The sequence below is a fragment of the Hippocampus bargibanti genome, linkage group LG16, assembly GCF_051943395.1.
Source record: "Hippocampus bargibanti isolate YZ-2025 linkage group LG16, ASM5194339v1, whole genome shotgun sequence".
NCBI lineage: Eukaryota > Metazoa > Chordata > Actinopteri > Syngnathiformes > Syngnathidae > Hippocampus > Hippocampus bargibanti.
In genome coordinates, this window is record NC_142749.1 from 16,938,995 (window position 1) to 16,963,569 (window position 24,575).

At 42.5% G+C, this 24,575-nt stretch overlaps 5 protein-coding genes across 5 annotated transcripts in view; 2 read left to right on the forward strand and 3 right to left on the reverse strand.

Moving 5' to 3' along the window:
• The first annotated feature begins 243 nt into the window (after positions 1 to 243).
• nle1 (notchless homolog 1 (Drosophila)) lies at positions 244 to 6,592 on the forward strand. The gene is made up of 13 exons (XM_089016385.1): positions 244 to 318; positions 798 to 964; positions 1,037 to 1,257; positions 1,754 to 1,833; positions 1,910 to 1,986; positions 2,057 to 2,154; positions 2,814 to 3,006; positions 3,082 to 3,217; positions 3,451 to 3,497; positions 3,582 to 3,784; positions 4,821 to 4,980; positions 6,237 to 6,307; positions 6,373 to 6,592. Exons 2-13 carry the CDS (start codon positions 830 to 832, stop codon positions 6,383 to 6,385), a joined length of 1,434 nt encoding a protein of 477 aa, XP_088872511.1. The 5' UTR covers positions 244 to 318; positions 798 to 829; the 3' UTR covers positions 6,386 to 6,592.
• Positions 6,593 to 6,835: 243 nt separating this feature from the next.
• On the reverse strand, positions 6,836 to 10,494 carry slc25a1a (solute carrier family 25 member 1a). The gene is made up of 9 exons (XM_089016386.1): positions 10,171 to 10,494; positions 9,138 to 9,245; positions 8,956 to 9,055; positions 8,711 to 8,849; positions 8,550 to 8,634; positions 8,374 to 8,478; positions 7,990 to 8,105; positions 7,856 to 7,929; positions 6,836 to 7,784 (listed from the first exon to the last, which is right to left on the reverse strand). The coding sequence occupies exons 1-9, from the start codon at positions 10,358 to 10,360 to the stop codon at positions 7,670 to 7,672; spliced, it is 1,032 nt and encodes a 343-aa protein (XP_088872512.1). The 5' UTR covers positions 10,361 to 10,494; the 3' UTR covers positions 6,836 to 7,669.
• A 674-nt stretch (positions 10,495 to 11,168) lies between these two features.
• LOC148886766 (uncharacterized) lies at positions 11,169 to 23,558 on the reverse strand. Its single transcript, XM_089016391.1, has 7 exons — positions 23,448 to 23,558; positions 13,759 to 13,850; positions 13,545 to 13,683; positions 12,867 to 12,972; positions 11,876 to 11,946; positions 11,538 to 11,789; positions 11,169 to 11,301 (listed from the first exon to the last, which is right to left on the reverse strand). Exons 2-7 carry the CDS (start codon positions 13,791 to 13,793, stop codon positions 11,260 to 11,262), a joined length of 645 nt encoding a protein of 214 aa, XP_088872517.1. The 5' UTR covers positions 13,794 to 13,850; positions 23,448 to 23,558; the 3' UTR covers positions 11,169 to 11,259.
• LOC148886767 (multidrug and toxin extrusion protein 1-like) overlaps positions 13,568 to 24,575 on the forward strand; it is a 46,083-nt gene continuing 35,075 nt past the window's right edge. Inside the window, exon 1 of the mRNA XM_089016383.1 lies at positions 13,568 to 13,688. The gene's annotated coding sequence lies outside the window, so the exon portion shown is untranslated. The remainder of the gene's footprint in view (positions 13,689 to 24,575) is intronic.
• On the reverse strand, positions 19,078 to 23,580 carry LOC148886768 (uncharacterized). The gene is made up of 2 exons (XM_089016381.1): positions 23,448 to 23,580; positions 19,078 to 20,943 (listed from the first exon to the last, which is right to left on the reverse strand). The coding sequence occupies exon 2, from the start codon at positions 20,906 to 20,908 to the stop codon at positions 19,136 to 19,138; it is 1,773 nt and encodes a 590-aa protein (XP_088872507.1). The 5' UTR covers positions 20,909 to 20,943; positions 23,448 to 23,580; the 3' UTR covers positions 19,078 to 19,135.

A 24,575-nucleotide genomic window follows, 5' to 3' on the forward strand; every position in this document is an offset into this window, starting at 1 on the left:
AATAGTCGAGGATAAATAAAATTATCAATTTCTAAGAATCAGATGGAGTATTCTTAGTAATTATCGTTTTGTGCATTCAAATAATTAATATTTGCGAGAAAAAATAATTTATTTCGATATTTTTGTGAGCCTTGACGAAAGATTTAACAGAAATGTTACAATCTGAAGAGATGAGGCAGGAAGTGAGCCCTCACTTCCGGTTACCCATGAGTCCTTAGGGCAAATGACGATATCTACGTGACCGACTTCGCCTTTCGGAACATCTTGGTAGTTCTACGCACGTGTGGACTTTTTTAACAATTCGCTTCGTCGTCTCGGGTACGTTTTGTGGCGTTTCGATGTTAAATTTAGTTCATACTAAACCTAAATGAGGTGTATGAACAACTGTCTATTGTCACAATGTCGCCATAAGTGCCGTTTCGACGATACAGCAGTCCCAAAACATTGGTGGCTCACGGCTAGTTACACGAGCTAGCTTGACAGGCTAGTACTAACCACATTTCCAATTATTGTACTGCTGTACACAGCCTAAACGTATAATTTCATCCAATGTCATGTTAAGTTGTGTATTAAGAATCGAAAGTGAATGTTCAAAACACATTTTATAAGGTTTGCCGAATGTTTTTCGTTTACTTAAACATCACTCGTTACATCGTTTGATTTCATTGCGGCTTCCGTAGCGCAAAATTAGGGGAATGCATTTTAAGCCAATGTACGTTCATTAAAAATATCCTTTCATGTTTTTTTGTGTGTTAAGAGAATTCAAACAAAAACCGAGATTGTTTTTTTCAATACAGATGTCAACAAAGTGAGTAAAATAGTTTTGAAGATGAACGAGGAGGTGCAGCGGCTTCTGATCCAGTTCCAGGATGAGAATGGAGAGATTTTGGGCTCCCCTTTCGACGTTCCTCTTGACATCACTCAGGAGAAACTGCAACTCGTCTGCAATGCCTTGCTACAGAAGGTACATGTGACCCAAAATTATACACGCACAAATGAGTAGACTTTATTCAACATTTATTTTATTTTATTACAGGAGGAGCCAGTGCCGCTTGCGTTCTTCGCTCGTGGCGACACAGAAATTGTGTCTAGCCTGGCCGCATGCATGAAGGAGCTGGCATGGGAGACGGAGCAAGTATTACCCGTGGTTTACCAGCCCCAGGCCATTTTCCGGGTGCGAGCCGTCACCCGATGTACCAGCACGCTGCAAGGACACGCGGAAGCGGTCATCTCCACCGCTTTCAGTCCCACCGGCAAGTAAGTGGCGCCAAAGGGCCTCGTTTTACATCGATATTGCGCTGTATAAAGCGCGGGGTGTTCTTTTGAGGAAAAAAAAAATTAAGGCTTTTGGGTGCGCATTGTACACCGGAAAAAAGAAGTACTTTTCAAATACAGGAAAGAGGACAGTAATTATTAATCTTTATGTCAAAAAGGGGACGGACTACAAAAGTACACCAGCAAAATGGAGCCCCACAATGCTTCATTCATTTATTTTTATTATTTATTTGTATTATTTTTTTTATTTTTATTTATGTATTTTATTTGTGATTTATTTATTTAGAATTGTTATTTATTTGTATCTATTTAAGTATTCATTTTTATCAAATTAATTGTTATATATTTATGCATTTATGTATTTGTTTATTTAGAATTGTATACTTTTTCACCTATCTATTTCTTCATTTTTATCTAATCAATTTATATTTATTATGTTTTTATTGTTTTTTTGTGTTCGTATTTTGGTTGTTTTCAGATACTTAGCAAGCGGTTCCGGTGACACCACGGTGCGCTTTTGGGACTTGATGACGGAGACGCCGCATCATACCGCCAAAGGTAGGCCCTAATCGCCTGAACTAAAATGTTAGCATAGCATGCTAATTTACACTGGATTGTGTTTTATTCGATATAGGTCACTCACATTGGGTTCTTAGCATCGCTTGGTCGCCGGATGGCAAGAAGCTTGCGTCGGGTTGCAAAAACAGTCAGGTGACTTTGCAAAAGACGCATCTTATTACACGCGTGTGGATTTTTTTATTGACTTATTATTTTTTTATAGATATTTCTGTGGAATCCAATAACGGGCACACAAATGGGGAAGACTCTATGCGGACACACCATGTGGATCACATGGCTTTGCTGGGAACCTCTTCACCTGTAAGTATAAGTGCATCCCATCGTTTTGGTCTCTGGACATTCCAGAATGTTCCGTTAAGCTACCATGCGTGTTTTGGGAAAACCAGAGTGCCCCGTGAAAACCCACGCTGGATTTAAAGATGACATATAATGCTTTAATTTGCTTTAAAAGTGAAGACGGTTTAAAGATGGGACGTGATCATTGAATCTCCCTTAAAAAACCATTAATAATAATAATAATAATAATAAAAAATGTCATTTATAAGCGCCTTTCAAAACACTCATGGTCACTTTACAGTCACAGGATAAAGATTTTTTGCGGGTGAGCAGCGGCTGCCACATGCGCCAGCGTCCACTCAATCCCGAAGTAACTCAAATAGATAGAAAGCTAGCGACCTAATAACTCAAATTCATGTAGATAGAAAGCTAGCTAGTTCGCTAGCTAACAGTAAGCTAATACCGTTAGCGATATGCATCGTTTCCATTTATTTGTTATTTATGTATTTTTTTTTTTGTATTCGGAAAAGAAACACAAACAGAAACATTGCAAGTTACTCAAATAGATAGAAAGCTAGCTAGCTAATAGATAGCCAGATACCCAACAGCTAGCTAGTTGGCTGTAAAGTGCCTAGCTGTTCACTAGCTCAATCACTAAACTGCAATTTTGTTATTGTCGCCAGCAACGCCGAGTGCCGTTATTTGGCGAGTAGCTCCAAAGACGGTTCGGTGCGCATTTGGGACGTGGTGATGGGTCGCTGCGACAAGATCCTGACAGGCCACACGCAGTCCGTCACTTGCGTCAAATGGGGCGGCGACGGCCTGCTGTACACGTCGTCGCAGGACCGCACCGTCAAAGTGTGGCGGGCCAAAGACGTGAGTCCAGTCGGCGGGCGTAAACGGGGGGGGGGGAAATGACCGCCAACGACCAATGCGATTGTTGTCGTTTAGGGCGTTCAATGCAGGACCCTGCAAGGCCACGCCCACTGGGTCAACACGTTGGCGCTCAACACCGACTACGTGCTAAGGACCGGCGCCTTTGAACCAGCCAGCGCCACCATCAACCCAAAGGACCTCACGGGATCGCGTAAGGAGCATAAATGTCATGTTTTAACTCATTCACTGCCAGATGATTTGCGGAAATGTGTCCGCTGCAGTGCCAGGGTTTTTGTCATTTTCACTCAAATTGCAGGACTCGCAGAATATTGAGTTTTAGGACGACATAAACATTCAATCCGGCGTACGAAAAATGTGACTCTTATTTCAGCCATTTGCGCCAGCGTTCACTCTAGCCGGAAGTAACAAAATGTCTCCTCCTAGTTGCGGAAATAAAGGAGAAAGCATTGCAGAGATACAACCACGTTCGGGTATGTTTTTCTTTTCTTCTTATTTTAAGTCTGACTTTGAGAAAGAAAAAAAAAAAGACATTTTTTCTCTTTGCGGCCCCGCAGGGTTCCAACCCGGAGCGTTTGGTGTCCGGCTCTGACGACTTCACTTTGTTTCTATGGAATCCCGCCGAGGACAAAAAGCCTCTTGCCCGGATGACGGGCCACAGCGCCCTGGTCAACCAAGTCCTTTTCTCCCCGGATACCCGCCTCCTGGCCTCGGCCTCCTTCGACAAGTCCATCAAAATCTGGGACGGTCGCACCGGGAAGTAAGCAGTACCGCTTGGAACCACTCGGAGGCGCCGTATTCCAAGCTAACGCCTTTTATAATAATAATAATAATAGTAATACAGTAAAGTCTCGTTATATCGATATTCAAGGGAGTCCGAAAAAATATCGATATAACCGGGACTATCGATATATCCGATATCGATATAACGAGACTTTACTGTAGTAAGAATAGTAATAGTCATAGTAATAATAATAATAATAGTAGTAGTAGTAGTAGTAGTAATAGCAAGAATAGTAATAGTCATAGTAATAATAATAATAATAGTAGTAGTAATAGCAAGAATAGTAATAGTCATAGTAATAATAATAGTAATGATAGTAGTAATAATTGCAGTAATAATAATAGTAATAATTGTCGTAATAATTACAGCAATAGTAGTAATAATTGCAGTAATAATTGTACTAATAGTAGTAATAGTAGTAATAATAGTAATAACAATAGTAATAGTAATAACAATAGTAATAGTAATAACTTTCATTCATAAGCGCCTTTCAAAACTCTCAAGGTCACTTTAAAGTCACGGGATAAGTTTTTTGCTGTGGGTGAGCAGCGGCAGCCACACGCGCCAGCGTTCACTCAACCCGGAAGTAACTTAAATAGATAGAAAGCTAGCTAGGTAGCCACCCAGATAGCAAATAGATAGCTAGCTTGATAGCCGGCTAGCCAACCAGATAGCTAACAGACTGCAAATAGATAGCAAAACAGCTTCTTGTTTGCTTTCAACATTTAGCTTGTAGCAGACGTGTACATCCCACCATAACGTCTCTGAATCACTGGTGAAAAGAACGCTTTGATCCTCTCATCTTTCGTCTGGAACTGCTTCATGCAAGGGTGCAGAAACTGCTTAAGATTCAATGTCTTTTTGTTATATTATTTTGATATTTTGTTTTTGTCGCTGTGTTGTTTTGACTTCAAGATGGTGCCGCAAGATTGACTGCCTTTACAGCAGCTCCCGTATTTCGTTTTTCTACCTCTTCCTTTCCTTTCCTCTTACATTTGTCAATCCCTCTCAGATACTTGATGTCCCTCCGCGGCCATGTTGGATCCGTGTATCAGGTGGCGTGGTCGGCCGACAGTCGCTTACTGGTGAGCGGCAGCAGCGATAGCACGCTTAAAGTATGGGATGTCAAAACCGGGAAGCTCAACATGGATCTTCCCGGACATGCCGATGAGGTGAGGGCCATGTAAAAAAAATTTGGTGTTGTTTTATGTGATTTGGGAAATGCTTGAATGGTCAAAATACAAAGAATATTCTTGAATCACTTGCTTTAAAAAATGTTGAGTTAAAAATAAACACAAAACATGACAAAAATATATGTATTTTTTCTAACTATTATAATACTGTATTAGTTTGCATGGATATATTTTTCAGTAGATTTTGACCAAATAATTAAAATATGAAAAATATGTGTCTGGAAAAAATGTGTTTTGTTTAAAAACTATATATTGGATTGGATTTGCCTTTATTCGTCTCGCAGTGGAGAAATTTACATTTCACAGTAGCAAAGTTATTAAACTGTATATATATATATATTTATATATATATATTTGAAATATTATAATCTATTAAGTATTAGATTTACAATATGCACATTTTTTTCAGTCAAATATTAACCAAATAATTTAAATATGAAAACATATGTATCTGTAAAAAAAACATTTTTTATTACATTTTTTTAAAAATATTATAACATTAAGTATTAGTCGTGGATAATTTTTCAGTCGAATTTTGACCAAATTTAAATATGAAATATATGCATCTGTAAAAAATGTTTAAAATACTGTAATATATTAACTGTTAGTTTTACAATATGCAAGGATATATTTGTCAGTAGAATGTTGACCAAATAATTTAAATATGAAAAATATGTATCTATACAATTGTTTTTGTTTTAATAAATTATATAAAAAATTCAAAATATTACAATATACAAAGTATTAGTTTTACAATATAGTCGGATATATTTTTCAGTCGAATATTGACCAAATCTTTTAAATATGAAAAATATGTATCTAAACATTGTTCTTTTCTTTACATTTTTTTTGAAAAAAAAATATTATATAATATAAATGTGGAAAAAATGTTTTTGTTTTTAAAAAGTACAGTATATATTTTTTTTAAAAACACAATATATTAAGGATTAGTTTTACAATATGCACATACGTATATACAGTAAAGTCTTGTTATATCGATATCGGATATATCGATAGTCCCGGTTATATCGATATTTTTTCGGACTCCCGAGAATATCGATATAACGAGACTTTACTGTATTTTCAGTCCAACATTGACCAAATAATTTAAATGTGAAAACTATATCCTGCTAAAATACAATTACCAATACAGAAAGCTTACATGAAATTCTAACACAATATGCACATAAAAATATGTATGTGTTTTAAAAACTGTCTATTTGCTTTGACCACAGGTGTTTGCCGTGGACTGGAGTCCCGACGGCCAACGAGTGGTCAGTGGCGGCAAAGACAAATGCCTTCGAATGTACGTGAAATATTTTTCTTTCTTTTTCCAATCAACTCGTCTGACTTTTTTTTTTTTTTTTATAGATGGAGGCGATAAATATGCCCACGAACGACCTTCCAGTCCGAGAGATCTGAGAGCGTGGAGCAAAGGTGCTTCCTGGTCAGTTTGCAGGTTGTCATGGCGACTCGCCGACACAAACAAGGTCACGCTGTGAACACCTTGCGCTGGGTTTTGTATAGGTGACAGGTGGGATGATTTACTTCTAACCACCCCCTCCCCTCTTAGCCCATAATCTCCAAAGAACTCACACATATCCCCGATCCCGCCCTCTTGTAAACATACACACAGATTTTCAATTTCATCGCGTTTATTATTCCACCATAAAAACCTCCTTGATGTCATTCATTCATGTATTTATTTTAACAGTCAAACCGCTCGCGCAACCACGCAGAAATGTGAGCGGCATTCTCATGCAAAATGGGGGGGGGGGGTGGTATTTTTAGTTTGGCAAACATAAGGGACTGTGAAGGCTTTATCTGTGCAAGGCCGAGTGGTTATAAATATTCATTTCGGTCTCTCGTTCGTATCATCGCCCCCTTTTGCTAACTTTAGTTCTTTATGTGAACTTGGAATTTGACATACATGAGTGTCAAAATGATGGTGTCAAAAAAAAAAAAAATCTGATTTCTTATTCAATTTCAAGGTCATCATCGTAGTTTGACGTTGCCCTAAAAACAGAATGAATCAACGATTTAAGTTCATGAAGCTTCACTAATAAGATATCTGACCTGGAAATGCGGCATTGGATTAGCATGACTGCTAGCACGCTAACCGTCATGCTAATCTGGGACGGTCGCACCGGGAAGTAAGCAGCATCGCTGTGAACCACTCGGAGGCACCGTCTTCCAAGCTAGCATGCTAGCTGTCATGCTAATCACGCGCCGACAGCGTTAAAAACGAAACAGATTTATGATGACAAGACAATTCGGAGGTAATCGGCTGTGAGATATTAAAGCTAGTTAGCTTTGGAAGCTACGCTATCAGAGTAGCGTGACGCAGAAATGAGAAATTGGCTTAGCATGTGGCTAATGGAAGATTGTGCCCCTTTTCTAAAAACATATGACAATAAGTGTTGTTACAACTGTGCTGGTTTTTTTTTGTGTCCCAACATCCCTTTTTTTAGGACTCCTCTCCCCCCTTAAGTATCACCAAACCGATCGTCGTTTAGAAGCCATTTTCCTTTCTTGCATTTCATAAATTAGTCCTCCATCGCCGTCTTTTAGTCCTGGAAAATCTTCCCAAAACGACGGGCGGCAAACATCTGCTCCAGTGAGTTCTTGTCTTCTTCTGGGGAGGGTGCTGGGCTCCTCACTGGTCCTCCTATTGAGTCTTCCAGACGTTGTTGAGCAACTTGACAACCTCCTCGTAGATAACAAAGACGATAGCCACATCCAAACAAACGCGGCCCAGACGTGGGACGGTCCCCTTGTAGAACCTTTTGGGAAGAGACAGGAACCGGCGTTATGCTAGTCGCTAGCTACCGATGGAAGAACCGATCCTACTCACGCTTGCGGTCCTTCCTCTTTGAGGATCTGGAACGCGCAGTCCACCGTGTTCTTGTAGCGATGGGCCTCCAGACCCTTTCAAAGCGCCGTCATCAGAAATCGTACCGAGGTGAAAGACCATATGTCCCATCTCACCTGCATTCTGGTCTTAACCACATCCAGCGGTGTGTTGCCGAAGACGCTGGCTGCCCCCGCCGTGGCGCCGAACATGGCGGTGACGATTGGGTGCATTTCCTTTCTGGGATCGTCACCTTGAATTCAGGTTGATCGAAATGTCACTTGGAATAGATGCAACGGGTTTCTGATCTTTGGACCAAATTTTAGTTCCTCCTGGGTCAGTATAAAGACTCTGTCAAGACTCTGTCAAAGACTCTCTAAAGACTCTGTCAAGAGACTGTCAAAGACTCTGTCAAAGACTGTTAAGACTCTGTAAAGTCCTGATGCTCTGTCACCTTTCATCAGTTTTTGTTGTATGTAATCTGTCCTTCCCACCTATCTTATTTTGAAAGTGATCCTTACCTTTGTACCAATTACGCAGCGCATTCATCACGTAAAACCGGATCGCCTGATTGGTCCCTTGCTTAAGCACGGTCGCCGTCAGACCTTGATAGGTCCCCCGGACACCTAAAGGATGGGGGAAATCCAGATGAAGCTAATGGCTAACGTCACCCGGGTTGGATTTAGAAGATGTTTACCTTGTTCTCTGATGATCTCGCTGACGCCGTGAAAGAAACCCCGATAGCGAGGTCTCATGGAGCACTGGTCGTGAATCAGTTTCACCTGCGGGGAGGGACGCCAGACACTCATATTGATGTCTCCTATCACAAACGTCCCCCCTGTCCCTTATCATGCGCACCTTGAGGGTCTCCATGGGACACACAATGACGATAGCCTCGGTAATACCTGCCCCCAAGCCACACAAGATACTCTGCGTATTGTCCAGTCGGCCGTTAGCATCTCGCATGGGGTTGCTGAGGATCTCGAAGGTGCCAAATCTGCAGGGGGGGGGGGCAGTGGTGAGTACTGCGACATCGTTGTTTTCCCCATAAAGTTTTTTTTCCTTCGCTATGGTTTGTTTATGTCTTGGAACGCAAATCAAACCTGACTGCCGACTTGGGGATGGATCCATAGAGTAGCGAGCTGAGTCCTCGGTACAGACCTCGGAGTCCGTGATCCTGCACAGTCAGTTTCACGCAATCACCTGCGAAACGGGGGGTGTGGGGATGGAGTAGGGTTTGAAACAAGTCCAGACAGGGAATGGGCAGTTGACCACGTAAACCTACCGATGCCCCTGTAGCGCGGCGGGTTGGCTCGCTCATCCAGCTGCAACTGGGTCTTCACATACTCTGTCGGGAAGGTGATACAAATCTCGATTCCGCCCGCAATCCCGCCTAAAGGGGGAGAATTGCCATGTAGTTCAGGAATAATCCTTTTTAAGGGGAAAAAAATATTTTTGGTAGGTTTTGTCATCGATAATATTTTGCGAAAACTGATGATTGCCATCAGTCTACAATCCCTTAACCAATCAGGATGCAGAAGTGGATGCACACGAACAAATCTTCTTCTTTTCCTTTCGGCTTTTCCCTTCAAGGGGTCGCCACAGCAAATCAGCGTCCTCCATCTTTAGAGGTTTGATCCGCAGGATTGTTTTGGCCAAGCTTTTACGTCGGATGCCCTTCCTGACACAATCATATATATTGTCATCCCTACTACTACTTCGCGGTTTGATTATCACGGTTTTCATGCATCACAGATTTTTTTTTCACGAATTTTGATCAAAAAACTTTCAGAATAAAAAAAAAATGCCGAATGATTCAGAGGTTTTGTACATGGCTATTGTTTGATTGGTCACCCAATAACAGCACAATATCCCATAATTTACAGCCATGTGGATTGGCTGTGCATCTCCTCAGCCACGCCCAGCAACCCCCTATGTTTTATCACGTGGGTTATTATAATCACTTTATTTCGCGGATTTTCGTCTATTCCGGGTGGTCCTGGTCATCATTAACCGTGAAAAACGAGGAATTACTGTAGCTTTAAATTGGTATGGTAGATTCATTTATTTATTTTGGATGTTTTATTCTGGGACCAGAAGGCCACCCAAATATAAATAAATAAAAATAACTGGACATTAGTGCACATTTTGGCCAACCCCGTTGAAGAAATTAGTGTTATTTACAGTAGCTAGGCTACATGAGCATCACTGCTAGATTGGCTTTGTGACCCAATTCGCCTTAGTAGGCGCCAACGTGCTCGTAGCAACCGACTGGATGTAGCGTAATAGAACAAATAAAATTAAATAAAATAGCGGACCTGCTAAAATAGCCTTCCCGGGATGCGTGATCTTCCTACTCCCCACCGCCGCCGCCGCCAGACTCCTCCTTGCCGCGTACGAGCGACACAGAGCCGGCGGAGGCGAGAGCGTCGAAGCGGGCCAGGCTCTCGGTCTCCGCCCGTTACTATCGCCGTCCTCGCCCGGGAGAGGGAGTTTGTCGAGCGGCATGGTGGTGGAGAGAAGGCGGCGACGACGACAAAAACAAGACACAATGTCTCGTAGGGGGGTGGGGGGTGTCAGTATGCAAGGCAGTGGGTCAGCCGAGCGAACGACGTCATTGGCTGCGCTAGTGTGGCACGGTCACATGATCTGGCGTCGTCCCGGCCGACCAATCAGAAGGCGGCAGGAGGCAGACTTCAATATGCTCTGGCCTGATGCAGTGACGTCACTATTCGTACATAGTGCATTTCAGTTCATTTGTGGAAAATATGGTCCCGTTTTTGATTAAAAAAAAAATAAGCGTGCGCGAGTCAAATTTGTTGATAGAGCACTTAAAAAAACATCAAATAGGCTTTACATCAATTATAAAATAATACATTTCCAATTAGAGTATGTTAATGTAATAATAATAATACATTACATTTTAAGCGTCTTTCAAAGCTCTCAAGGACACTTTACAGTCACAGACAAGCATAGGTACTATTATAAATAAAATCGCAAATAGAATGCAATAAATAAAATACAATTATAAATAGAAACAAGAATAGAAGATTAAAAAATACTATATACGTATATACACATATATATTTTTATGTAACTAATTGAGTTCAATGTAACCATTGTCTAAAATAGTGACATAATTTGATGAAATTCAAGACATTTTAAATTTTTGCAACAAAACTCAACAATCAAAAATAGGAAACTTTTACAGTATTTTAGCTTTTTATGTCTTCTTACAAAGAACAAAAAAATGAGTACATGTGTTTTTCCCTCAATGCCTAAAAATCTTCCATACACGTCATATTAAAAAAAAAATTGGACCATCACGGCAAGAAAAACAAAGCTTTAAAAAAAAAGAATATATTCAGTACTAGTGATGATGCGTTTGGGTGCTGTCCGACAAAATCCTACTTGTTTTTTCGCTGCCCGTCAAACTGGAGACATTTTGTCTGCAGGGAGAAGCACAACAACTATAATAATAATACAGTAAAGTCTCGTTATATCGATATTCAAGGGAGTCCGGAAAATATCGATATAACCAGGACTATCGATATATCCGACCCTGTTTGCATGCAATTTTCTCCGTGCGTGCATAGAAATAGTATCGATATAACCGGGACTATCGATATAACGAGACTTTACTGTAATTAATAATGAAATAATAATAATAATGTGTGTGGTCTACCTCGTGCCAGCTGAGCGTATCAGGGGGCAGCGCCAGGTGGCAGTGCTTGCACGCTCTTTTCGTCTGTTGCTGCAGTTCATCTTCGCCCCCATCGGGAGTCCCCTTGGACCCCCAGCTGGGCCCCTCGTTGCCCCACAGGGGTCGACACGGAGCGTGGGACGAGCAGGCCACACCAAAATGAGGACGAGGGTCCATCTGGTAGTTCGCCTTTTGGCCTCTAGATGGAGGCAGAGACCAAGAATCCGAATCCTGCTGTCAGGCAAGAGAAGTTTCAGACATTTCATTAAAATCATCCTCAATATTCATTTCCTGATGATTATTTTGCAGAAATTCGCAACCTGTGGAGCCCAAGGGTGATACTCTGGGTCAAGGGACCTGAGACAGTACCAGCACGATTCGGACGGTCCATCTGTACCAACGTCACCATGGACATGGGAACAAAAAGGTAAATATGTACTCTTTATTTCAGAGATAAGGTCAAACCTCAACTAAATTTGCATGTAGTCTGTTTTGTTTATAACTAAAAAAAAATGTCAATAAAATAAATAGATGGATGGATAGCCAATTAATAAACTGAATGAAGAAATAAATGAATAAATACACACATGAATAAATAAATACATAAACAATAACTGAACAAATAAATAATTTATGAATACAGAAATGAATAAAACTGAACAAATATTCACTGAATAAATAAATAAATACATAATTCACGAATACACAAATAAATAAATGAATAAAACTGAACAAATAAATATAATAAATAAAAATGATCAAAAAACACAACTGAATGAATAAATAAATACTGTACATATATACACACATAAATAAATCAAACTTAACAAGTAAATCAATATTAACCAAATGAATAAATAAATAAATAATTTAATAATAATAATAATACATCATTTAAAACTACACAACTAAATGAATAAAACGGAACAAATAATTATAATCAATAAAAATGAATAAAATAAATAACTGAATGAATACATAAATAAATAAATATTTAAATGAATAAATAAAAATGTTTATAAATAAGTACATATTTTTTATGAATAAATAAATAAAACTGAAGAATAAATACATAGTAACTGAATGAATGAATACATAAAAATGAAGGAATAAACAAATAAAGAAATAACTGAATGAAGGAATAAATAAATAATTGAATGAATAAATAAATAAAAATGAATGAATAAATAACTGACTGAATAAATAAATAAATAACCGGTCATTTCAAAATCTGAGAGGTGTGTGTGTGTGTGTGTGTGTGTGTGTGTGTGTGTGTGTGTGTGTGTGTGTTTGTGTGTGTGTGTGTGTTACCGATGATATTGGAAGGCTGCGACGGGAGTACTGCGGGGGTCAGCTCAACCTCTGTTGGTGGGGGTCCTTCTGCGCTCTTGTCTTGTGAGGTCTTGAGGTCACTGACCTATAAAAGACAGATGAACCCCCCCCCCCCCCAAAAAAAAAGGTTATGGCGATAGCAGGATATTTTTTATGACAACAACTGTAGGACGCATAAACTGTTTGTTTATGGTACAAATAACCATATTTCAAAGAGGATAAAGAATATGTGCCTGCAATTATCATTATTATTATCATTTGCTAGCTATTTGCTATTAGCTATCTGGCTTGCTAGCTAGCTATTTAGGTAACTATCTATTAGCTATTTAGCTGCCTAGCTATCTAGCTAGGTATCTGTTCGCTATCAATTGGCTAGCTAGCTAGCTTTATATCTATTAGAGTTACTTCCGGGTTGAGTGAACGCTGGTGCGTGTGGCTGCCGCTGCTCACCCACAGAAGAACTTATCCTGCAACTGTAAAGTGACCTTGAGAGTTTTGAAAGGCACTTAGAAATCCAATGTATTATTATTATTATTATTATTATTATTATTATTATTATTATTATTATTATTATTACTATTATTATTATTATTATTATTATTATTATTATTATTATTATTATTATTATTGTTATTTTTTTCTTTATCCAAACCTAACCTCCGTTTCTCCTTGGCAGCCCAGGCTTTGAACCCGTCCTGCGGCCCCTCCATCTTCTGCTCCCTCGAGTTCTTCTGGTTCAGAGAACATTTTCAACCCGCCTTCTTCTCCATCGCCGGCCTCGATGGAGGCGATCCCACTGAGGTAAGATAAACTTTTTAAAACCATATCGTCCTCTTGGAAAATGTCCCACCAGAAATTGAAATTGGCCCACCTTTCTTCTTCTTCTTCTTCTTCGCATCCCTGCATGCCGCTTTCTCTCGTCGCTCTGCAGTTTTTTTCTTCTTCTTTTGTCCCGACACTTGACTGTGTGAAACCGAAACGACGGGTGTTCAATATTTGATGCCTTTGAATGGCTCATTGTAAAGACTCACAAAGCTGGGGGGGGCGACTCGGGTGTCCTCGAGGTGAACAATGTGATGGCGGAGCGCCTCAATGATGTGCCATTGTAACTGCTTTTATTCTGAAAGGCAAAGTGAACCACATCCATTTTGTGGATTGTGGACGAGTATCGCATTCGAGGTGTTTTATTATCATTATAAATAGTAATAGTAATAACCCATACTACATTTTTCCTTTATAAGCGCCTTTTAAAACTATCAAGGTCACTTTACAGTCCCAGGATAAGTTTTTCTGTGGGTGAGCAGCGGCAGCCACACGCGCCGGCGTTCACTCAACCTGAAAATAACCCAAATAGAGAGAAAACTAGCTGGATAGCTAATAGATAGCTAATATTAATAATAATAATAATAGTAATACTTATGTATGATGATACTGATGATACTTGTGCGTGTGTGTGTGTGCGTGTGTGTGTGTGTGTGTGTGTGTGTGTGTGTGTGTGTGTGAGAGTGTGTGTGTGTGTGTGTGTGTTCTACCGGAAACAAATTCCTTGTGTGTTCTACATACTTGGCAATAAAGATGATTCTGATTGTGATGATAATAATAATGATAATAATAATACATCATATTTATGAGCGCCTTTCAAAACTCTCAAGGACGTAACTAATAGATAGGTATCTAGCTAGATAGCTAATAGAAAACTAGCTAGGTAGCTACCCAGCCAGCCAGATAGCTAATAGATAACAAATAGATAGCAAATAGACAACTACCTTGTTCGCTTGCTAGATAGCGAGCTACTTAGCTAGCTAATAGCTAGCTAAGAATAATACATTGTATTTATAAGCGCCATTCAAAAATATATAATATATATATTTATAACTAATAATAATAAAAAAAACACCTCAAACACATTGAGCGAAGAAAGCAGGTTGACGACAGCGCCATCTTGCGTGTGTCGCTAGCAGGCGTTTGACCACCGCTAAAGTCGAAATCTGTCCTACTGACACCCATTGACCCCAGCGTGCTCTTCCGCAGCCTTCCTCTTTATCACCCAGTCACCCCTCATACGCACACACACACACACACACACACACACACACACACACACACACACACACACACACACACTCTCACACACACACACACGCACACACACACACACGCGCCCCCCTCCATTTTGATGCAGTCAGGCAGCCATTTTGCAAAGCACAATCAACTAAATGACACAGGCAGCCGCTTGCTGCTTTTCCAGGGTCATTGTGCAAAACCGAACGATGTGTGTGTGTCCTCTAAGTGCAGGGCAGGTAGGTAGTAATTGGAGTGATCCCACCCCCGCATCCGACACCCCCCTCTCCCCCCCACAAAACCCTCATATGTGTGTGTTTAGTGGGAGGAGGACGACGCCGGCAACATAAGTGGAGATGACTCACCGCCAGTCTATTGTGACAGCAGTGCAGCAGCGAGAGTGCTTTTCGTCCCTTCCATTGCCCCCCCCAAAACACACTTTCTCTCTTTCCAAGAAGAAATGATGAGATGAAAGGATGAAAAAAGGGAGGCGGAGAAGAGTGGCGAAATAATAACGAAGATGGCGGATGAAAAAAAAAAAAAAAAACATACCCGCAAATGAGAGACATAAGGCGTGGCAAGATGGAGGCCTACTTCGCTGCTCTTAATGGCCGCCGAGAGCCGACTTGATGAGACGTAATATGTCCAAATAGGGTCCAAAAAGACGTTTGATGTTGTCGCCCCGCCACCCCCTCAACGCCCCACCCGCCATACCCTCTTATAAAAAAAAAAAAAACAAAGAAACTGGATGAAACATTAGGAACAGCGAAAATCCAAGATGGCGCTTCTTCCCTCAATTTATCGTATTTTACGGTGTATAAGGCGCACCGCAGTATAAGGCGCACCCCCAATGAGTGGTTTTTTTTCCTCAAAAATGTTCCGCACCAGACTATAAGGAATCAAAAAAAAAAGTTTTACTCACATAATAGACATTATTTTGGCCGGTCCTCACAAGTTTTTCATTCGAAAGGCTTTCTAGAGGGTCGATATATGCATCTGTTAAAGTTTCAGAGAGGTCCTCACAAATTCATCCCAAATGATTTTTTTTTTTGTGTATTTTCATTTCACTTGTATACACACATTTTTTACTCACTGTGTGTGTTTATGTGTGTGTGTGCGTGTGGTTAATGAGAGGAAAAAGTTCATACCACAAAAAGTAAAACAGTAATTTAACCAAATTCACTACAGGGGTGAGGACTTTGAATGTACCCAAGTTGAAGTGACATTTAGTGTTCAAATGTAACACTAGTTCTTCTCTAAACTTATCAGCAACGGTGGTCCTCACTCCTTATCTGGAGTTATCCGGACCTCATAAAACCATTGAAACAGGAATGTGTGTGTGTGTGTTCTTTTCTTTGTAAGCAGCGTGGACATTTTGGCTTGTTTTGGCCAAATTGAAGGGCCGCCACATCATTTTTTGTATCAACTTAGTATGTCCTCACAAAACCATTGAAACAGGAATGTGTGTGTGTGAGTGAATGCGTGTTTGTCTGTGTGTGTGTGTGTGTGTGTGTGTGTGTGTGTGTGTGTGTGTGTGTGTGTGTGTGTGTGAAACGAGAATGACTCATTTCAGTGTGTCAACGTTGCGGCGTTGGAAGTCGCAAGTCGCTGCAATGTCTTTTCAAGTAGCTCGCGCGCGCTAACGCCGTCCTGCAGATGGATGACTCATGCGCCAATCACCACTTGTCAATCACCGCCCCCTTTTCCTTGCATCCTTACTTCCTTCCTTCCCTTTCCGTCCGCCATTTTGGCTCCCACTCCCACACCCTGACGTTAAACGTCAAATTGTTGTTTTTTTTGTGGCACACTGTGTTAGCCATGAAGATAAAATAAAAATAAAAAAATCAGCTTTAATAAAATAACCGCTTTTATTGATGTTCATCTTTTAGAGGGGGGATAGAATAGCAAAACTCGTGGTCATCATCATGCTGTTATGTACACATTGCACGGCCATGTTTTTCGATTTCGCACTGTACATGTTACAATGCTAAACGTGACATCAACGACAAAACACTCGTCCGGACAAGATGGCGTCGTCAGGCCTTCTTCCTTGTTGTTTTTTTATTTTTATATTTTTATCTTCACAGTTTTAATGAGAGAAGACAGCCATCTTGAATTCTCCACACTGTTTTATTGGATTTTTTTTACTTTTTTCAAAGATGCGAGTAGAAAGACGTGCATGTTATTGTTTTGTTTTTGTTTTTTTTTCCTTTTCTTTTTCTTAAATAGTACAATCCCTGACACACACCCAAGCCAACCACAAACTCCTCATTGAATTTCTTCAGAAAATGAACGAAAAGTATTTCTCCCCCAACACCTTTTCTGACACACCCAGCACACTTTTGCGGTGGCGGCGGGCTTCAAGTATTTATTTATTTTCAACAAAAGACAAACAAAAAAACAATCAAGCGATGGAAGCCCCCCCCCCTGTAGCAATTGTTAGCTTAGCATGCAATGTTGTGCTCAGGTCGGCTACTTAAAATCAAAATGGTCAACTTAATTTTCAATTTCAGGCATCAAGATATTTTTATTATTCTGTCATGATAGATTGCTAATAGATGGCCAACAAGCTGAATAGATAGCTAATAGATAGACAGCTAACAGATAGCTAATAGATACCTAGCCAGGTGGATAGATAGCTAATAGATAGCCAGCCATGTGGATAGATAGCTAATAGATAGCCAGCCAGCTAGATAGCCAACAGATAGCCAGCTTTTTCAAATAGGGACTCCCCAGTGAATATGGCTGCTTCAAGCCAAAATGGCCAAATTCCTGTTTTTATTCTGTTTATTAATGCAAAGATTTTTTTTTGTGCGTGATCTTTTGTCCTTTGAATTTTGTGGCAGTTGTTGAAACTGATGTTGAGAACCGGTTCTGGCAGGGGATGAGTTGGGGGAGTATTTATTTTTGTAAATACGTATTTCCAGGAATAGCTACTGACTGAATATGGATGGTTCAAACCAAAATGGCCGACTTGCTGTTCAATGCTGAGCATTGTTGTTTGAGACTCTCTTTCTTATAAAACGTGTTAGGATAGGACATGTTCACCCATTTTTTTTTTATAAATTGATGAATTTAATGTCGCAGAAAATATATATATTGAAAAATATCCCATTACCCCTTTCCCAAAGAACCCAGTGAATGAATGTAGATTTTTCAAAATGGCCGACTTCCTGTCTGTTTTCCTCTTTTTGAGTCATATGACGGAAATGGAGGTCAGAGTGGGCACCATTTTGTGACTTTTTTAGTGTCTGTTGTATTCAGGATCCAGATTATTATATTTTATTAACCAGATTACTTGAATTCTCATTTATATATCTATATTATTATTATTATTATTATCCTTCAAAATGGAGTCCGATTTTTCAATAAAACCGCCGTGATCGAACAATCATAAATACAATATATGAGTCACAAAAAATATATATAATATGACAGAAATGCATCATAGCAATAATGGCAAAACCTCGGCCCACCGCATCTGGAAGTGTTTTGTGCTTTTTTTGGGGGGAGGGGGAGGGGGTCCGCGGGTATTTGTTGCGACATATGCGTAAGGCAAAAATTCTGGGTGGGAAAATAATAATAATAATAATAATAATAATAATAATAATTAAGAATAATAATAAATAAAGCAAAAACATGTATATTTGTGGCACCTTTGTACTCCTACCACCCCCCCCCCCCCCGTAAATTCTAAAGGCACCTACAAACATCTGATACAAACAAAAGCTGTTTTGTGTGAGTGTGTGTACATGTATGTGTGTGTATAATGTATATACATGCTGTAAACATGATTTCCATGACGTATTGTAGAAAACCTGAATGGAGACCAACGTATGTCGGCCTGAGTTCACAATGTAAACATGGCGGTGTGCATGATAACCCCCCCCCCCTGCTTTTTTTCCTACCCCCCTGCCCCAAACCACCTTCACCCCGTCCTCTGACTGAACCAGTTCGATAACATCAGAAAAACCAAACAGAAACAACCAGTGGATTAAAACAAACGTCCCGGACTGTCCGACCAACCGACACATTTTTTTAGCCTTACGATAGCCTTCCAGATCCCCCCAATCCAGACCCCCCACCCCCAATCCAGACCCCCCCTGCCTCCAATCCAGACCCCCCCGCCCCCAATCCAGACCCCCTCCCACCAGTGGGTCCATTGAAAAACCCTCGCAACCAGTTATTCAATACATTCTGCGCTTCATGTAGATCCTCTCGATAAAGTTCTCCAGCTCCTCCTCACTGTCCAGCTGAGGCACAAGTCCGTCTTCCTCGTAGTCGTCGTCCCGCACGGCGGCCGGCGGGTAGTAGAAGGGGGGCCGCCTACCTCGGCGGGGCGGGGCCAGCGGTTTCGGGGGCGGCGGGGGTTGGTAGGTCCGCGGGTGTGGCAGGATATAGTTCGAGATGTACGGTACGTCGGGGAGACGGGGCGTCGGTCTCTGCCTCCAGCCCCGTCCCCGGTTTTTGGCCTGACCCCTGTGCCTGCGCCGGGGACTCTGCGGATCCGGTTCCTGCGGGTCAAAGGCCTGTTCCTGCGCAAGCGGGGGTTTGCTGTAGTACCGCGGCTTGGGGAAGTAGACGGGGTAGTACGCCCGATATGGCTTCTGGTAGTACAGGTAGGAAGGGAAGGCCAGGAACTGCTTCTGGGGCTTGGACCAGTCGTCGAAGGGGGTCCGCGGCTGGTACCAGAAGTCCTTTTTGCGCGACTTGCCTTTGTCCTTCTGCCACTTCTTCATGGTCTTGTAGGACGCCTTGTGGGGGGCTTTGTAGAGGGCTTTCTTGGGGTTTTTGGACGCCGTGTAGTGGTAGACGGTCGGCGGCGGTACCAGGGGCCGGAAACGTGGCGCCGGCGGCAGGGCGGCGGCGGCGACGACGGGCGGAAGCTGCTGCTGAAGTTCTTTCCGCTTCTTCTTCTTCTCCTCCACGTCGCTGATGATCTCGATGACGTCGTCGGCCGGCAGGTGCAGCTTGCTGCTGATCTCGATGAGCCGGTCGATCATCTGCTGGTCCAGGTCGTCCTCGTCCCGGTCGGGGAGGAGGACTTCCTCGGAACGCTTGTCCTCTGCGGCGTTGGCGCTTTTGCGCCGGGGTTTGAGGAAGGCCTGCTGCTGCTTGCGGCCCATGTACTGGAGGAGCATGTCGGAAGCCACGTCGGCCAGGCGCTGCTCCTCCTCGCGGGCCTTCTCGGCCTCCTCCTGCTGCCTGAGGACCTCCTGCTTCTCGGCCCGGGCTCTGGCCTCCTCCTCGGTGCGGCTCAGGCTCTCGTCCTCCTCCTCCACCTCCTCCTCTAGCTCGCCGCCCTGCTCCTCAAAGTCGTCCATGAAGTTACCGCCCTTAACCGGGCCGGTTGGGGTGTCCTCACCCCAGCGAAGCTTCTTCCCGGCTCGGGCCAACTGCGTGTTGTACGCCTTGTAGCCCTTCAGGGGTGGCAAGATCTCATTGTCCTGGAGCCCTAAATCAATGTTCTGGAAGTAACCGCGGATTTTGCGCTGCAAGGAGCCCTCGTCACCCCCGGCGAGGAAGCTTTCATCTGACGCTGTCCCCTGGGGGTCCTCAGCCGACCCCCCGCGGCCCCCCTCAAAGTCCTGGATAGGGTCTTCCTCAGATTGCCTCCTTAGCCAGTTGACCTCCAGCGGGTTCGAAGGTCTCTCATCCCCCTCCGGACTCGCCTCCGTCGGCAAGTCCAGAGCCTGAAGAAGAACCGCAAGCGCCCCCGCCCGGTCCGATCCGGACTGGAGCTGCTCGTCGCCGTCCCGCGACGTCTTGTTGTCGTCGCCTCGGGGCGACGGAACGGGCACCGCCGCCGCCGTCCCTTCCTCTGCCGCTTCCCCTCCCTCCTGCCCTCCGTCTTCGGGTTTGGCCCAGGAGGGGGCGGCGTCGATGGCCAGCCGCAGAGTGACGGGGAGGAGGACCAATAGCAGGAGGCGGGCTGTGGCGGGGGCGTGATGGCGGGTCATGACCGTGCGGGGCGGGCAGGATGGAGGTGAAGCAACTGTGGGAAGGAGACAGCAGGAGGGGGGGAACGGAATGCAGAGCAAGAAATTACTTCAAATACTGTGATACCTCGGTTTACGAACCCCTTGGATCACGAACTTTTCGCTTTACGAACGTTACATTTATGAAAATTTTACCTTGGCATACGAACTTTTCTTTGTACATGGAGCTGCCTCAATTAGTAATGTGTCGTTCGCAAACAACAAAATGGCAGCGGATTGTTTTTGCCCTCAATTCCCCGCCCCCAGTCTTCGGTTAAAGTCACGTGATTGGTCAAGAATGCACGACAGTGAGAGTTTCAACGTTGATAGGTCAAAGGCGGAGTGTAGACTGCAAGGTTAAAATATCCCATCAATCAGGCTCCACAAGCAACCTGCACAAGCCATCTTTACACTTGATGAGAAAAGCTATCAACCCAGCTAAACGGAAGACAATTGATGAGGAACTAGATAAAATTATGGCAGAGAAAGCACCGACAAGGGATCATTCCTCAAGATGGTGAAAGAAGGCTACATTCCTTATCAAGTGTTTAATGCTGATGAAAGCGGCCACTCCATTCCATCAAGCCATCAACGACCATCACAAAGGTCAATAAAACGACTTTATTATACTGTACTGTTTATTTCTTTAATTATAATCCCATAGCACATTTATTAACCATAAAATAAGGTATATTTTGTGTAATTTTAAGCCTTAGAAAAGTAGAACATTATGTTTTATGGGGACCTGGGAACGGATTATTCTCATTTTAATGGTTTACTATGGGAAATTAATTTTTGGGATACACACTTTTCGCCTTACGCACTCTGTCTGGGAACCTATTAAGTTCGTAAGCCAAGGTATCACTCTATTTGAGTTATTCCGGCTTGGCGGTGTGGCTGCCGCTGCTCACCCACATTGAAAACTGATCCTGTGACTGTAAAGTGATCTTTAGAGTTTGAAAGGCGCTTAGAAATGAAATGTATTGTTATTATTAATAAAAAGCAGGAAATTACTTCAAATACACATTTATTTTTGTTTTAATGGCAGATTAAAATTCAATCACCCTCCCTCCCCATTTTAAATAAAAATAATTGAAATGGCACATTAAATTGAAATCCACCCTCCACACAAAAAAAAAAACGAATCCCACTCTTTCCTAATTCACCATCCGGGAGGCAATGTTTCAATTTCAATATTTTTCATCCTCGAACCCACACAAAAATGGCCTGACCCCCCCCCCCCCCAACCCCCACGCGCCTGCCCCCCCCCATCCTCCATTTTCCTTTCTTTTTTAATTTTCTCGCTTCTCGTTCACACCCGCAAAATGGGGACGCTTTCAAACGCATTCTATTTTGACGCAACGGAGCCCCTTAAACCCCCCAACACTCCCACGTGCCAGCAATTTTTTTTTAAATACCTTCACGCGTGGATGACATTTTTTTTAGTTTTTCAACCAAACTTATCGACAAAAATGTGAATATGCCCCCCCCCCCCCACCACCACCACGTACAAATATGTTTATATTAGAAATAACCCAAAAAAACACTACATCGGTCCCGTGCATGCGTCACGCAGGGTTGGAAGTCACGCGTAAAAAAGCTGCAAAGCACGCTTGAGTGCCCCCCCCCCCCCCTAGCCCCCCTACCCACCCACCTTCCCCCCTTTCCCATCCCCACGTATACAGCCACCCTCCTCTTCCTGTTCTTCGTCCTCCCAAGCAAATTATCTGCTTGGTCCATTTAACCCCTCACCCACTCACCCCAATCGCCCCCCCACGTCACCCACTGCAATCACCTTCTTTGCAGGAGGCGAGTGGGTGCTGTCATTACAAAGAAGGGCTCTACCCCCCCCACCCCCCGTTTTTTGGTCAAAGCGTGGGCACGTCACCCCCCCCCCCCGTCTGCATATTACTGTGGCGGAATCCACGGCGAGCTCCACGCGTCATTATTTTCTTTCTTTCTCCATCTTATTTTTTATTCTTTTTTATTCCTTTTGGATAATTTGTCATAATTCAAAATGATATTTTGCGAAACGAAACACGTAACCCCCCCTCCCCTCGCCCCATTTCACAACCTCCTCCTAGCCACGTCGCGTCTCCCCCTACGTCACCAATGCACGTAAATTGACTTAAAACGGACGTTTATAATCGAGTAATCTTGTTTTACAAAATATATTTATAAATATCGTCGTTAGGGAAGTATTATAATAATAATAGTAATAATAAAAAAAATATTTTTTTGATAACGAAAACAGGCGCGTTGGTCAATCCGTGCATGTAAAAAAACAATCTGGCACGTGACGGTGCGGGTTAAAAGCATGTATAGACATAAATTTCGTTTGGTTATGAATCATATTGCATTATGATTAAATATAAAAGGAGATTAGTCGTAAGGGGGTGTTTGCAAATTCGGTTTTTTGACTGCCCGAAAAAAAACGCTCCACCTGCCGACAATAAAGCTTTCATCATGCTTTCACACACAAAAAAGAATGAATAAAGAAATTATAATTTTTTCCACTTACCTGGGGTCCCACTTTAGTGGGGGGGGGGGGGGGACTCGCGACGAGAGGGTGAGAGGGAGCGTCAAAGTAAAGCCCCAAAATGAAATCTCATGGAAACTTGAAGCTCTTCTTTTCAGCTTGGGAGCGACATTGAAGACTATTCTAATAAAATAAAAAAAATAAAAATAAAAAATGAGGACTCTTCTGCCCCACTTATAAAAAAAACAAACAACAACAAAAATATATAAAAACCGACGGGATGTTTTTTTTATGTCACTTGTCACGCGTGCAGCTAATGTATTGTAGTAGATGTTTTCAGCACCACGGCCAGCGCAACTTTATTGTATATACCCTCCGTGGAACCACGTGACTCCATCACCGACCCCCCCCCTCCCCCTGCCACCTCCTTTGCTCTATACGCCACTCTCAGCTGCAGGCTGTGCTGACGTCACGTCCATTGATAAGAATGTTGGTGTGGAGATGGCACCGACGACGCCCTTCACGACCCCGCCCCCCACTTCCTCCCGCACTCACCCTCTATCACCCCCACCCCCTTTCCACTCCCCCTTCCCTTCAGCATGAATGAAGGGAAATGGCATGAATGAAATTCTACTCAATGAAGAGCAAAAGTCAGTGAGTGAGAGATGGGTGGCTGCCACTGCTCACCCACAGAAAAAAAAATTATCCTGTGATTATTATTATTATTATTATTATTATTATTATTATTATTATTATTATTATTATTATTAGAAGTGGACTTTCAACTTGATGTCAATATTACCTTGGGGAGTTTGGTGATTTCGAACCGCCTCTAAATGCAACACGAGACTCCAGGTTGCCAGATCGGTCCTGTCCTGCGATGAAAGCTGTGGTTTCAGAATGTGCCTGAAGGCAACGTTTGATTTACTGGATTGAGAGATTGAAAAAGCAGTTTTTGGAAGTTAAGCTTTACTTGAGTAATGTCCTTGAAGGCAACACTTGGGCATGAATGAGTTGCTGTTGGATGGAAGAATTCCCCCTGTCCCTGAAGGCAACGCGTGATTGAGGGATTGAGGCTGGTTTTGAGCAACGCTGTGATTTTAGGTGGATTGATGGAGCAAAAATCAGTGGTGGAGGGTAAATTGATATTGGAATGCCCCTGAAGGCAAC

Coding starts and splice junctions, on each gene's coding strand:
- nle1 (XM_089016385.1), top strand. CDS start 830: ATGAACGAGGAGGTGCAGCGGCTTCTGATCCAGTTCCAGGATGAGAAT. Junction 3,785..4,820: donor TGGGACGGTCGCACCGGGAA/GTAAGCAGTACC, acceptor AATCCCTCTCAG/ATACTTGATGTCCCTCCGCG. Junction 4,981..6,236: donor TTCCCGGACATGCCGATGAG/GTGAGGGCCATG, acceptor CTTTGACCACAG/GTGTTTGCCGTGGACTGGAG.
- slc25a1a (XM_089016386.1), bottom strand. CDS start 10,360: ATGCCGCTCGACAAACTCCCTCTCCCGGGCGAGGACGGCGATAGTAAC. Junction 9,056..9,137: donor GCCGCGCTACAGGGGCATCG/GTAGGTTTACGT, acceptor CCCGTTTCGCAG/GTGATTGCGTGAAACTGACT. Junction 8,479..8,549: donor CGAGATCATCAGAGAACAAG/GTAAACATCTTC, acceptor CCCATCCTTTAG/GTGTCCGGGGGACCTATCAA.
- LOC148886766 (XM_089016391.1), bottom strand. CDS start 13,793: ATGCAGGGATGCGAAGAAGAAGAAGAAGAAGAAAG. Junction 11,790..11,875: donor ATCACCCTTGGGCTCCACAG/GTTGCGAATTTC, acceptor CTTGCCTGACAG/CAGGATTCGGATTCTTGGTC. Junction 11,302..11,537: donor ATACGCTCAGCTGGCACGAG/GTAGACCACACA, acceptor TTCTCCCTGCAG/ACAAAATGTCTCCAGTTTGA.
- LOC148886768 (XM_089016381.1), bottom strand. CDS start 20,908: ATGACCCGCCATCACGCCCCCGCCACAGCCCGCCTCCTGCTATTGGTC.